The 13,012-nt window shown below is 42.8% G+C and overlaps 1 protein-coding gene across 1 annotated transcript; it reads left to right on the top strand.

Annotated features, from left to right (window-relative positions):
• The first annotated feature begins 6,049 nt into the window (after positions 1-6,049).
• On the top strand, positions 6,050-12,778 carry KISS1 (KiSS-1 metastasis suppressor). The gene is made up of 3 exons (XM_054981957.1): positions 6,050-6,086; positions 11,605-11,724; positions 12,398-12,778. The coding sequence occupies exons 2-3, from the start codon at positions 11,622-11,624 to the stop codon at positions 12,694-12,696; spliced, it is 402 nt and encodes a 133-aa protein (XP_054837932.1). The 5' UTR covers positions 6,050-6,086; positions 11,605-11,621; the 3' UTR covers positions 12,697-12,778.
• Positions 12,779-13,012: the final 234 nt, after the last annotated feature.

Genomic DNA, 13,012 nt, shown 5'->3' with positions numbered 1-13,012 from the left:
AGAGAAGGAGATTTACAGTGCAAAACATTTCAGAGAAACGTGTGAAACTTGGAGAGAGGTATACAAATCAAACCCAAGCTAGGAATGACACCAAGGACATGGAGTTATGCTAATATCCATCCTACACAGATAGCAAAATGGGAGGCACCTCCAGAAAAAGGACTCAACAACTAGGTGGACAAGCCACAACTGGAGGGAAACAATAGAGAAATACAACAATCAAAATACATAAAGTGGATTCAAGTGCTAGTGCTTTTACATAAATACTTATATAAATAGGAATAATTCAGAAATATAAATACAGATATAAAATCCGATATACAAAATAGTTGTCACAAAGTTGTATCCAGATAGTGCTGGCTGCATATAAATCACAGTTTCTGAGGTAAGTTTCTTTTTCAATATAAAAGCTGCAGCTGAAAGAAGTTGCTTCCGACAAAACTCGAATTTCACAAGTAAGTATATCAAGGGTTAACTGATGCTCTTTGTGTGTTTGCTGTCATTAACAATTGAAAAGGGAGGACAAAAAAGACCTCCTTAATTCGTTAGGGAACAGGTAGAAATTCCACAGGTGATCCCTCAGTAACTCAAAATGCTATTCTTATTCACTCTTACTATATTCAGATAAAGAATCCACTGGCCACTAGGACCCCGTTGGTGGATTTCCTTAGGCACACTGAGAGAATGTGTTCGAAGTTAACAGTCTAATGTATTTTGCTTATTGGTGAACCGATTTTGCTGGACCCTGATGATGTACATATTATGAAACAAGTTAGAATATCTAGCCAGCCACTTGTCGGGCAACAGGGTCCTAGTGGCCTCTTTTTTCCGTTCTGGTTTTCACCTGAAATGAAAAAGAATACACAGCATTAGAAGTTTTGAATTTCTTTATACATTTACCTGAATTTTCTCTTCTTTGGTATCGTTGGATCCTTTTGGTTCCTTTTACCAGCAGGCTTTGAATTTTCCCCTGAAATGAGACAGAATATACAGTATTAGCATTTTTGGAACTGCCAGAATTATTGTAGACTTACTTGTGGAATTCCTACTTTTTCAGTACCATGGGACCCTTCTGGTTCTCTATACCAGTGGATTCTTTATCTAATTAATGTTTTATTTATGATTTGTTATTATATGTAACCAACAGTATCTTGATACAATTTTGTGACAACTATTTTGTATATTGGATTTTATATCTGTATTTATATTTCTGAATTATTACTATTTATATAAGTATTTATGTAAAAGCACTAGTACTTTGCATTTGAATACACTTTCTATTTTGACTTTTGTATTTCTGTACTGTTTCCCTCCAGTTATAACATCCATCCTGCAGGTAGAAAAAGACTTTTAAAAATGGAACAAAAGCAGAAAGTGATTACCAGCATTTACAGGGATTGCATATTTCTGCTGGAGGACAGTGGGTCCAGCTACAGATGGGAAATTTATTAGCCTAAACAATGTTGTTGTTTATATTTATTTAAGATTTTAGATCCCTCTTTTCAACATCAACTACAACATCAGAAGCACAACTAGATGGATCTATTAGAGGTCTCTCTATGCCCCGGTCAGATGATCGATTTCTGAATCAAGACTGCCAGAGGCACAGTGTGCTTCCCCTCGCACTGTTCACAGTCCTAATACAAATGTTCATGCTGTATATCCCCAACAAGGTGAGTAAGATGAGCTGGTGGTATATCATTTGCAACAGTGGCCACCCCACCACAGCAAATATGCATCAGCCCAGGCTTGATTGTGTTACAGAGCTTTAGTTCAAGCCTCTGCCATAAGATGCAACAGATGGGTGGCTATCTGCGCAGTAACTAAGATACTGGCCGTTTTCACATGCCCGGAGCCTCTGGAAAATCACCAAAAACTCACGGCATGAAGTGTCTTCCTGGCGCGATTTCCCATCATGATCCCATTTAATGGCACGATTTCTGGTGTCATTGTGCTAGGAAGACGCTTCATGCTGTGAGTTTTGCGCGATTTTCTGGAGGCTACGGGCATGTGAAAACGGCCATTGTTATTAAGATTTATATCCCACTTTACTAGAAATTACCATTCAAAATAGCTCACATTATTTAAAAGAATAACATTAAATCAACTTACCTAGTTTATGTTGGCAGAGTTTAGGAAATAATTCAATTCACGCTTTGGAATTTGCTTTCAATAAATTTACTGCAACAAGGCTTTTACAAAACACAATAACTGTCTGCAGGCCATTAATGCAACTTGTGCCCTCAGAGCACAAGCACTAACCCATACTAGGGTTGCCAGTTTCAGGCTGGGAAATTCCTGGAGATTTGGGGGGTGTAGCCTGGAGATGGTGGGGTTTAGGGAGGGAAGGAACCTTATGATATAATGCCATAAAGTCCACCCTCCAAAGCAGCCATTTTCTCCAGGGGAACTGATGTTGGTCAGCTGCAGTCTGGAGATGAGTTGTAATTACGGGAGGTCTCCAGCTACCACCTGGAGTCTGGCAACCCTAACCCATACTAACACACACCCCAGAGAGAAAAACAAGAAGAGGCAGGCTGAACTGCAAGAGAAAGCATTCAATAAACCCTAAACACTAGAGAATGTTCCACAGCTCCCCCTAGGGTACAACTGGACGAAACTACTTTTTCAGCCGTATTTACAGTAACTAGACTTTTAGCAAACTGTCACTTCTCCAACAGACTACACAAATAAAGCAAGCAAAGCAATAACTGTAAGTCAAATTCCCTCAGATGAATTTTGACTATAGTGGGCCAGTAATCAAAATTCATCCAAAGCAAACTGAAATAAACGGTCTTCTGCCTGGCACCAAAAAGCCAGCCATAAAGAAGACAGCGGACAAAATTACCTTAAGAGGAGACAGTTACACAGATATGGCTCCTCCACCTGCTTTATTCAAGAGGTAGAGCAGAACCACAAGTGACAAAAGGCACAGATTGGACACTTGTCAGCTTCCCTCAAGTTTTGATGGGAAATGTAGGCAGCTTGGCGGAATGTTGGACAAGTGACAGTTGAAAAGTCCATCGGACAGCAGTCAGAGAGTGAAGCTGCGAGACCAGGATGCCTACATTTCCCATCAAAACTTGAGGGAAGCTGACAAGTGTCCAATCTGTGCCTTTTGTCACTTGTGGTTCTGCTCGAAGACTTCCAGAATCCAAGAGAATTGGAAGGTTCATATGGTACTAAAGGGATGCTTGTGACAGAAACAGCTCTTAGGGAGGAGCATATTAGGGCCTGAGGAAGAGAAGTCCTTTGGATGGAGGTGCAGCGGATTACCCACATCCTCTTTACTGTTTTGGCAGGCACCAAATACTGCCAACTCTGGCTTCCTGTGATGTACAAATGCAGGCATGTGGCTTAACAAGAATTAGTTTCCCCTAGGGTTCCCAGGTCCCCTGTCCCCCTGGGCGGGAGAGCAGAGGCCCAGTACTTACCTTATTGTTGCCCCATCGTGTGCATGCACTCCCAGCCTGCACAATAACATCACTTCCAGGAAGTAATGTCATTGCATGGGTCACATGCCACCCAGGGAGCGCTCCTGTGCTCTGCAGCGGCCCAATTCAGGCCAAATCGGGCCTGAATTGGCATGAATCTGGCCACTGGAGCACGGGAATGCTCCCGTGCTCCACAGTGGCCCAGTTCAGGCCAAATCAGGCCCAAATCCAGCCAAATTGGACTCAATTCTGCCCCAGTCCAGCTTGAATTGGGCTGTTGCGTTATGCTGGAGTATACTGTTCCAGCAGCAAGCTGACTATATTACTCAGTATGTACTATTTATTTATTTTATTCAATTTATACCCCGCCCTCCCCACAAATGGGCTCACTAGACTAGAGTGTATGCCTATAGTTTTAAGAGAAGTGCATCAAGGTTTCAGTTCCTGGGGCATTCAGAGCCCGCCAAAACTTATTAGGGCCATTTCCTCCTTTGTTCAATCACACCTCGGCAGGGAGAGGAGCAAGTCATCTCTTTTGTTCACTACATTCACTGGGTCTACAAAACTCTACCATGGACCTTTATTCATGAAAGATGCACTCTCTCCTTTCTTATTTAGTAGAACTGTGAGTAGAGATTCCTCTCTCCTTTCTTATTTAGTAGAACTGTGAGTAGAGATTCTTTGCATGGCATGAAGAAGTTAAATAAAAACCATTTAAGTTTGTAACCCATGCGTGTGTGTTGACACTTGATGACAAAGGGCTGGGATTCCCTCCTTGCTCTGGAATGAGGAGTGTACCGTGAGTGGGAGCGTGCCATGCTGCCTGGAAGCATGCCCCAGGAGGTACATCCCCCCTGCACCGGCCATGTAAGCTGGGGCACAGATAGAGGATAGGAGCAGGGGATCCCCTGCCCTCAGCAGGGGACTGGCATCCCCAGTTCTTCCTCACAAACTGAGATTCTAAACCAAAGCTTCATCCAAGTTTAAAATCCCAGTTTGTATGTTTATGGGGAAACTAACTGCTATGAATCCGCACACCTGCATTCATATATCATGGGTGACCAGAATAGTTTTGTCAGGTCTTGCCAGATAAATCCCCAGGCACTTCACTGCAGACCCTCAGGTGTATGAGTTAAAGTAAATTTATTGAAGAGACATATCAGTATCAAGATACTTAGACAGGAGCATTGGCAGAAGTGACATAAGGGGGGTGAGCAATGTTAGTTATAGGGGGACATTCCCGCCCCGGGAAAGGGAGACCGTTAGGGGTTTGGCACAAAGTGTCCAGAGCCTGGGAGAGTTGGGGGAAGAGGGGAGTGAGCTCATCACAGTTCTCAGGGAGGACTGGCTCCGGCCAGTACTCCAAGGCCATGTTCTCAAGCTGGCCAGGAAAGTGAAAGCAAAACACCTGCAAGATAAGCAGCTAACAGCCAAGTGGTATCTCTGTTCCCCTTACACACTTTCAGAGGTTCAGAACATTAGACATACAGACAATCATGGCAAATATGCAGGGGTGTGTCTGACAAGTTTCTGACCGGGATTCCTTCCTTGTACTCCAGGTGAGAAGGGAGGCAATACGCTGGGCCTATACTTGTGTTGGTTAAAAGTGACCTCTGAATGCAGCCAGAAAAGTATGGTATGAGAGGCGTCTGGTTCTAAAGCTGTTATTATCACTGCTACCAGCCAGTGCCATGCAGACAGCGTCAATGGCTAAAGGGCATCTGTAGAAAGCCTGACATGTTATTAGGTCAGAGCATTACTACACATCTGAAATCATGGAGAGGAGACGAGCCATGTGTTTGGAAAAACACTGCCGGAAAGTGTTAATCCTGCAGAAAGTTCAAATCCTGGTGCTGCCATCCTCATCTTCAGAGCAGATGCCAGAAGAAAAGGGGTTCACATCTTTATACAGACATGCCTGTAGGTGACATCTCACTGCGGGGCTGGGCAGAGGATTCCAGGAATCCCTTTTAAATGCCAAATCCTCATCTCTCCTGTGTAATTCTATGGCTTTAATTCAATTATGAAGTCTATTGTGAGAGCCAATGTGAACATGAACAGAGATTCAGCCTTGCTTAAGCCTTGCTTACTTGTGTATGCAAATTAGTTTTCTTTCAGGCTAATTAAAATCAAAGGACACCCTGTGCAACACCAGCTTCAACAAAGCTAAGCATAAACCCATCAATTTGAATGAGAGTCTAAGGGAGTATTAAGCACATGAAAAGTGCCAAGAAAAAGTTTTAAAATCTGAGTAAGTATGATAATGGCATATTGGCAAGCTGTTGGCAATGTCTCATCTGTATCAGAGCTGATGGTATCCCACCAATTTTCACTAACAGATCTGGTTCAGTTGGAGGGGTGTGGGGCAAGATTCTTTTGTCTAGTTAGTGCCCTGCATGTTAGCCAAGGGAAACAGATATGCTGTTTCTTTCTAAAGTGGAATCATTTAAGGAGGGGGGATTACAAAGATGAAAGGCAGAGGAGGGTCCAGCTTTTCTGATGTCATCAGCAGGTCATACAATAAACAGAGGAGTTATACAGCACTTGAAAGAGACCTGAATTGTGGAGCAGAGCAGAGCAGTTTTCTCACTTTCCCAGAGATCAAACAACAGCAGCAGAAGACTCTTGGCAACAATTCCCAAAAGAATCAAGGTTAGTAGAGGGCAAGAACTATTATAATTAAGGCTGTGATTCTATACACATGTATTTGGGAGCATATCACATTAAGTTCAGTGGTGTTTACTTCTAAGCAAGGTTTGGACTGCACAGGTCCTTGTTTTTTTATTCTGAAAGATAACATGTTGCTTTTATGATCAAAGAAAATCATTTTAATTACATGCATTTTAACTGTACAGAAAGATTTTTTTATAGTGCATAGTAAGGGTTACTGAGCTGCCAGGTAAAGGCTGAAGATAGGGCAAAGGGAGAGGTGACTAGCTAGAGGCAAAAATCATTTCACTTGGTATATATAATATACAGCTCACTTCTTCACATGAGCTGAGACTCATGAAACCTCATACCCTACCACACATTTTGTTAGTCTTATAGGTGCCGTTGGACTCTTGCTGAGAGGTATAAAGGGAGGAATTTGACACGGTGTAAAGGGAGGTCTCTGTCCTTCATTTCATGAGATTTTGGCTGTTGGGCAATGGTGGGTTCTGCATAATAAATAGAGAAGTTGGAGACAATGCAGGAAGACAACTTAACTTTGGGATGGAAATGGTTTAAGCATGTGAGAAACTTGTATGAAGAAGCTTTAGGAATGGGTGGAAAAGAGAGAGACTGAAACAAGACCTGAAACAGAAGTCTGTACGATTGTTATGATACCTTTTAATTCACTACCATAAAGGATAAGTTTTAGATCTAGGGACTGGGGCGGGGTAATTTTATTTTATTTGTCATTTATAGTCCACCTTTCTCACTAAGACTCAAGGCAGATTACAGTGTCAATCAATATGTTCAATGGCTGGGACATTCAATATGGTATGGACTGCAGAAATTTGAAAACAAGTATAATTCTGATTACATAGATGAAACATTGCTGAAACAAAGCATAAGTAATTTGACATGACACATTATATTAAATGATGCTGAAATTACTCAGTAGGAGCATGTCTATTTTCCCATTGCTCAGTAGTTGCTATACTTTTTTTTGCTTAACTATTTTCCTTCTGGTAATCAATTACTGCAAAAAGAAAAGGTAGTGTTTTTTTCCTTTTCTGACTTTAGTGTTATGGTGGTTGGACTGCGCTCATGTAAAAGCCAAATGGCTCATACTTACCAAAGTACAAAGAGAAGGTGGGTATATGCCTGGCATCATCTGAATTACTCTAACAGGTGATATTCTGTAAGGCTTCCCTTACAGCCATGGTAATTTGAGGCAGATGGCAAAGAAAAGTCTGGGAGATCTCAATTTGTAGAACAGCCTTACTAAAGACATGAACAGTGAGTCTACCGAGTACAGAATAGACATGGGCACGAATCGAAATATGAAACAAATTTTGTCATGAAATGGGCCGTTTCGTGTGTTGCAAAACAGCATTTTGTTGGGGCGTGGTTATCACGAAATTCACGGCTTTTGGGCCTGTTTCATTAGCTTTGTGAATTATTCATAATTGCAGACAGGCTGGTGCTGATCCATTGATTCCCTAGGCAACAATATGCCTAGACCTTTTGTTGCCATTGGAAATCCCAATCATAGCCCACTTACCCTTGATTGGCAGCTCTCCTAGCCATCTGGAGAGCTTCCATTCTGCCCTAAACAGCCAGGAGCTGCGAGTCAATCCCCTAGGCAACCAAGGAGGTAGCCATGGGCACACCAATCTCACCCCTCCAAACCCTGTTAGGCCGGTCTGTCAGCCAACCACAGACCTCCTGTTCTGCTCTATGTCAGTGTTTTTTTTTTAAAAGGTACCTCTCTCTGCCTTGTATTTCAGTCCCAATAGACAGAGGGAGAGGGAGGAGGACCTGTTGCTGGGATTGGAGTGGGAGAGTGTGTGGAAGGATTTGGGATTGTGCTTTTGGCTGTTCCTGCTTTAAAGAGACTGAAAGAAGCCTGTTATTTCCAGCTCTTGGCCTTGCTGTGGGAAGGTCTTTGGGTGAGGGTGCCTTTTTTCCTCCACCCCACCCCACCCCTCACTCTACCTTCCTGGTCCAGCTCCACCACAGCCAGTCCTTCATCCTCCTCTGATCCATCCACTCCTGGTCCCTGTTTCAGTCATGCACTCCGGCAGTACTTCCCTTCCCACCCGTCCTATTGACCTTCCCGATTAACATATTGCAAACTAGGAGGGTGGGTGGAGGAGAGCCTGCTGAAGTCTCCCTGTGAGTTTGGCATCTCCAGGTATGAAAGGGGCTGTTGAAATGCCCCAGGTTCTGACAAATCACGAAACTAACTAATCGTTTCAGCAAACATGGCAATCTCATGAAGTTTCGTGATTTGCGATTCATAGATTGCAATGAAACACGAAACTCTTGTTTCGAGCTTTTTCCATTTTGTGCCCATGTCTAGTACAGAATCCTAGAAAGACATATCTTTAATTCATATTCCAGTGGGGGCAGCAAAAGGATGGTGAGATGGAATAAAGCTGAAGATGTGAATTCCTCTTTAGGGAGTAGAAGCTTGGACCTCCCGGGCTTGCTGGTTAAATGCCTGTGGGACCCACTTTGCCAGTGTCTTCACATGGCAAGCCCTTCTGCCTTCTCTTCCTTTTGCTCTCACAATGTGTGAAAGTGAAAGAGACGGGCTACCTCAGTGGTGATGTTTTTCAACCATCAAAGACATCGATGTGCTCCCCCAGTGACTGCACATGGAAAAAGACTGATGAAACAATCTATATTGGGATAAAGTGGATGTGACTTCTGATTTCATCTTAACTCTTTGCTCAAAAGTCCTACCACAAGTGGTCTGATAGCAGTCTCCTGGAGCCATCCAACAAACGGCCTGGTTGTGGCTAGGACAGAGATGAATGGATCACCTTGGACATTATAGAACAGTATTCTCCAAAACACTTGTGCTATTGGTTATCCTAATGAAGTACAGATGTAGTTCAATGTTAAGTATATCAATGGGTCTTAGTGTGCTGAGGATCATTACATTATCACAAGTAATGCATTGTTCAGTGATCCACACCATGATAATAACAAGACTAGACTACTGAAATGCACTCTACATAGGCTTCTCCTTGAAGTCAATGTGGAGATTCCAGTTGGTACAGTATGCCACAGCTCAATTATTATCAAGAGCTAGAAGGAGCATGCATATCCCACTCTGCCGTCACTCCATTAACTACCCATTTACGGAGCTCAATTCAAAGTACTGGCTATCATGTACATAGCCTTGGCCCCTCTCATCTGTGGGACTGCCCCTCCCTACACTCCATTGAGACAATTCCACTCATCTGAACGGAGTCTTCTGGAGGTGCCACCCTGCAAATTGGCAAAATCAACACATGCATTCTCTGTTGTGCTGCTCGTTCATGGCCTGCCTGATGAGATTAGGAGGGCTCCTACTCACCTGGCTATGCTCAAACTATGCAAAACAGAATTATTTAGGAGGGCTTTTTTTACACAGGTAGGAGAGCTGTAGTGCAAGAAAATGGTTCAGAAAGGTGCTTTGGTATAGGAATAGGGACTGTAGACTATACTACTGTGTATTGTAAGTTGCTGTAAGTATGCTCCGAATGGACAGCTTCTGCATCATTTAATATGTCATGTTCAATTGCTTAGGCTGTGTTTCAGTGTTGCTTTTTCAGCTCTGTGTCACATTTCTGCTTGTTTTCCAATTTCTGCAATCCATACCCTATTGCATTGTTTATTGAATGTCCCAGCCATTGATTGTATGACATTGTGTAATCTGCCTTGTGAGAAAGGCATACTATAAATAACATAAATAAATAAATTTAATTTTACAGTCATTAGGTGGTATGCAAGGACTGTACATGAGGACATATGGACACACCACTAGAAGAACACAGAGGACTGAAGCACATAGGGGAGGAGAGGCATGAACACATGCCTGGGTAGCCATGTGTACCAGACCTCTGCAGATACCTGCAACTAAATAGGTAAACAACATCTCATACATTTTGTCCTTCAGTTAATCACTCCATTTCATAGAATCATAGGGCTGGAAGGGACCTCTAGGGACAGCTAGTCCAACCCCCTGCACAATACAGGAAATTCACAACTACCCTCCCACCCACCCCCAACTGCCCCTGCTCCATGCCCAGAAGATGGCAAAGCACCTCCAGGATCCCTAGCCAAATGGCCTGGGGAAAATTGCTACCTGACCCCAAGGTGGCGATTGGCATTACCCTGGGCATGTAAGAAGGGTCACGAGAACTAAGCACTGATGTAACCCTTCCAGCCCTCCCCCTCATGATCTGCTTAGGTTCACAGAATTAGCATTGCTGTCAGATGACTATCTAGCCTCTGCTTAAAAACCTCCAAAGAAGGAGAGCCCACCACCTCCCAAGGAAGCCTGTTCAACTGAGGAACCGCTCTAACTGTCAGGAAGTTCTTCCTAATGTTTAGCTGAAAGCTCTTTTGATTTAATTTCAACCCACTGGTTCTGGTCCAACCTTCTGGGGCAGCGGAAAACAACTCTGCACCATCCTCTATATGACAGCCTTTCAAGTACTTGAAGATGGTTATCATATCACCTCTCAGTTGTCTCCTCTCCAAGCTAAACATTCCAAGCTCCTTCAACCTTTCCTCATAGGACTTGGTCTCCATACCCCTCACCATCTTCATTGCCCTCCTCTGGACATGTTTCAGTTTGTCTATATCCTTCTTAAATTGTGGTGCCCAAAACTAAACACAATACTCTAGTTGAGATCTAACCAGAGCAGAGTAGAGCGATACCATCATTTCGCATGATCTGGACACTGTGCTTCTGTTGATATAGCCCAAAACTGCATCTGCCTTTTTAGCTACCATATCACACTGCTGACTCATGTTCGGCGTATGGTCTACTAAGACCTGTAGATCCTTTTTGCACATGCTACTGTCAAGACAACTCCCCCATCCTATAATTATGCATTTGATTTTTCCTTCCTAAATGCAGAACTTTGCGTTTATCTCTGTTGAAATTCATTTTATTTGTTTTAGCCCAGTTTTCTAGCCTGTCAAGATCATCCTGTATCCTTCCTCTGTCTTTGAACATATTTGCTACCTCTCCCAATTTAGTATCATCTGCAAATTTAATAAGCATTTAAAATTGTCACTGATGCTGTATTTTGAGTTCAGCACATGCAAATTACTGAAGAAGTAGGCTCCTGAGCAGACCACATTTAGATCTTGGGGTTGGGGTATGAACATTCTGTGAATCTACTGCAGAATATAATACTGGGAGATCAAAATTTGGCTCCGAATTCTTATCTATCAAATGGTTTTACTTAACAGACAGAATTCATAGTATGTTCATGGAGGCTTAAATCAGATCGTCTATAATGTGAATGTGAAAACCTACATTGGCTAGAATTGTACATTCAATCTCTCATCTGAAATTTAGCCTTTATTTATATGTGGCACCAACAGCATGAGTGAAATAAAAGTGGACTTTTCAGTGTCATGAGTAAGAATGGCTGTTAGAGAATAACACCTTACCTTCCCACCTTTAGCTGATAGTTTCTTACAGCATTTCCACCATCTTTTCATGTGATTTCAGATCTCACCCACTCCAGAATGAGCTTGTTCAGTTCCATGCTGCTGCTCCTGTTCCTGGTCAGGGCTCATTTTGGAAAGCCTGCAAACAGCTTTTCTCTTCTTAAAGACACCTGGCATGAAGGTATCAAGTGGGATCAGTTCTTATAGCTCTAGCATTAAATCGTTCAGGTTCAAGGGGAAAAAATCCATTTCACATGCACACATACACTGCAGGAGCTTGTACAGATGTAGGTGAGGGTCTATGCATGGAACTGGTAGTGGCTGGTAATTTTCTAGCACGCTAACAGTATAGTCCTAAACAGATCAGTTTAGAGCCCTACTTAAATCTATTCAATGGGAAAGCATTCTTAGTATTGCACTGTTGATGTGCACTTTCTCAAGGCATATTAGTCAGATTCCCACTAGCAGGGAGCTGCCAGATGCTGAATAAAAAAGGGGGGCCACCACAAGCCCAGGGGTCATGTGAATGGGTCTGACAAGACGGAATGCCCTCAAGGAACATGCCCAGATGAATTCTAGGATCAGGAGTGTATCCTGGCATGTAAGTTGCTTTACTTTGCACCGGGGGGACTCCACCATCCCACTAATGTGATATCTATAGTCCACACTGCTGGTTCGCAGGAGAGAGTATATGACTGTCTGAGACATATCTTTTTAATTTACTAGAGTACTTTTTGTGCTCCTCATTATTTTCTAGCGTTCCTGATGAGAAGATATTTTATTTGAGAAATACATCTGTTTCCCTTAAAAGTGAGCCTCCAAAAGTCCAGTAAAGTGTCTTTCTGTCTCTTTAGATGAACTTGCCAAAAACTTTGTCATCCCAATCCATTGGGCTAATGCCATGCCATGTCCTGAAAGGCAGTCTAGCTCTGGGACACCAAGTCTGAAATCCGCACCACCCCTTCTGTGCAAGCGGCAGGAACACCAAATGCAATCATGGCAAGGGATGCATCCGGTGAAGAGCAGAGTGATCTCCATCCCACAGGAGGCATTGCTGGTGGAACGGGAGAAAGACCTCTCCACCTATAACTGGAATTCATTTGGCTTAAGATATGGCAAACGGCAAGCAGTGAAAGCCAAGATGAAAATATGAAGATATGGAAGAGATCTACCAAAAGATGGCAAGGAGAGGGGGGAATGAAGAGCAGAAGAAAGTATCCATTGGCTAAGTAATGTTGTAGGTTTGTTCTTTAGAGTTCCAAAAGAATGGCTGCAGTGGAAGACTATGCCGCCAGCCTGGGGCACTTGATTATTTGAAGCTCATACTAGAATTTCAGTAGTGATGAAACACATTTTTGATTTAAAATATGAATGTGTAGAGAGAGGGTCATTGTTTATTTTCAAAATGTCAGTTATCATATTAAAACTAGTTGTGTTTTCACAAATTTCAGTATTATGTCTTTTTGCTA

The sequence above is a fragment of the Eublepharis macularius genome, chromosome 5 (genome assembly GCF_028583425.1).
Source record: "Eublepharis macularius isolate TG4126 chromosome 5, MPM_Emac_v1.0, whole genome shotgun sequence".
Classification (NCBI taxonomy): Eukaryota; Metazoa; Chordata; class Lepidosauria; order Squamata; family Eublepharidae; genus Eublepharis; species Eublepharis macularius.
The sequence above is the reverse complement of the archived record's forward strand: the minus strand, read 5'-3'. Positions and strand labels throughout refer to the sequence as shown.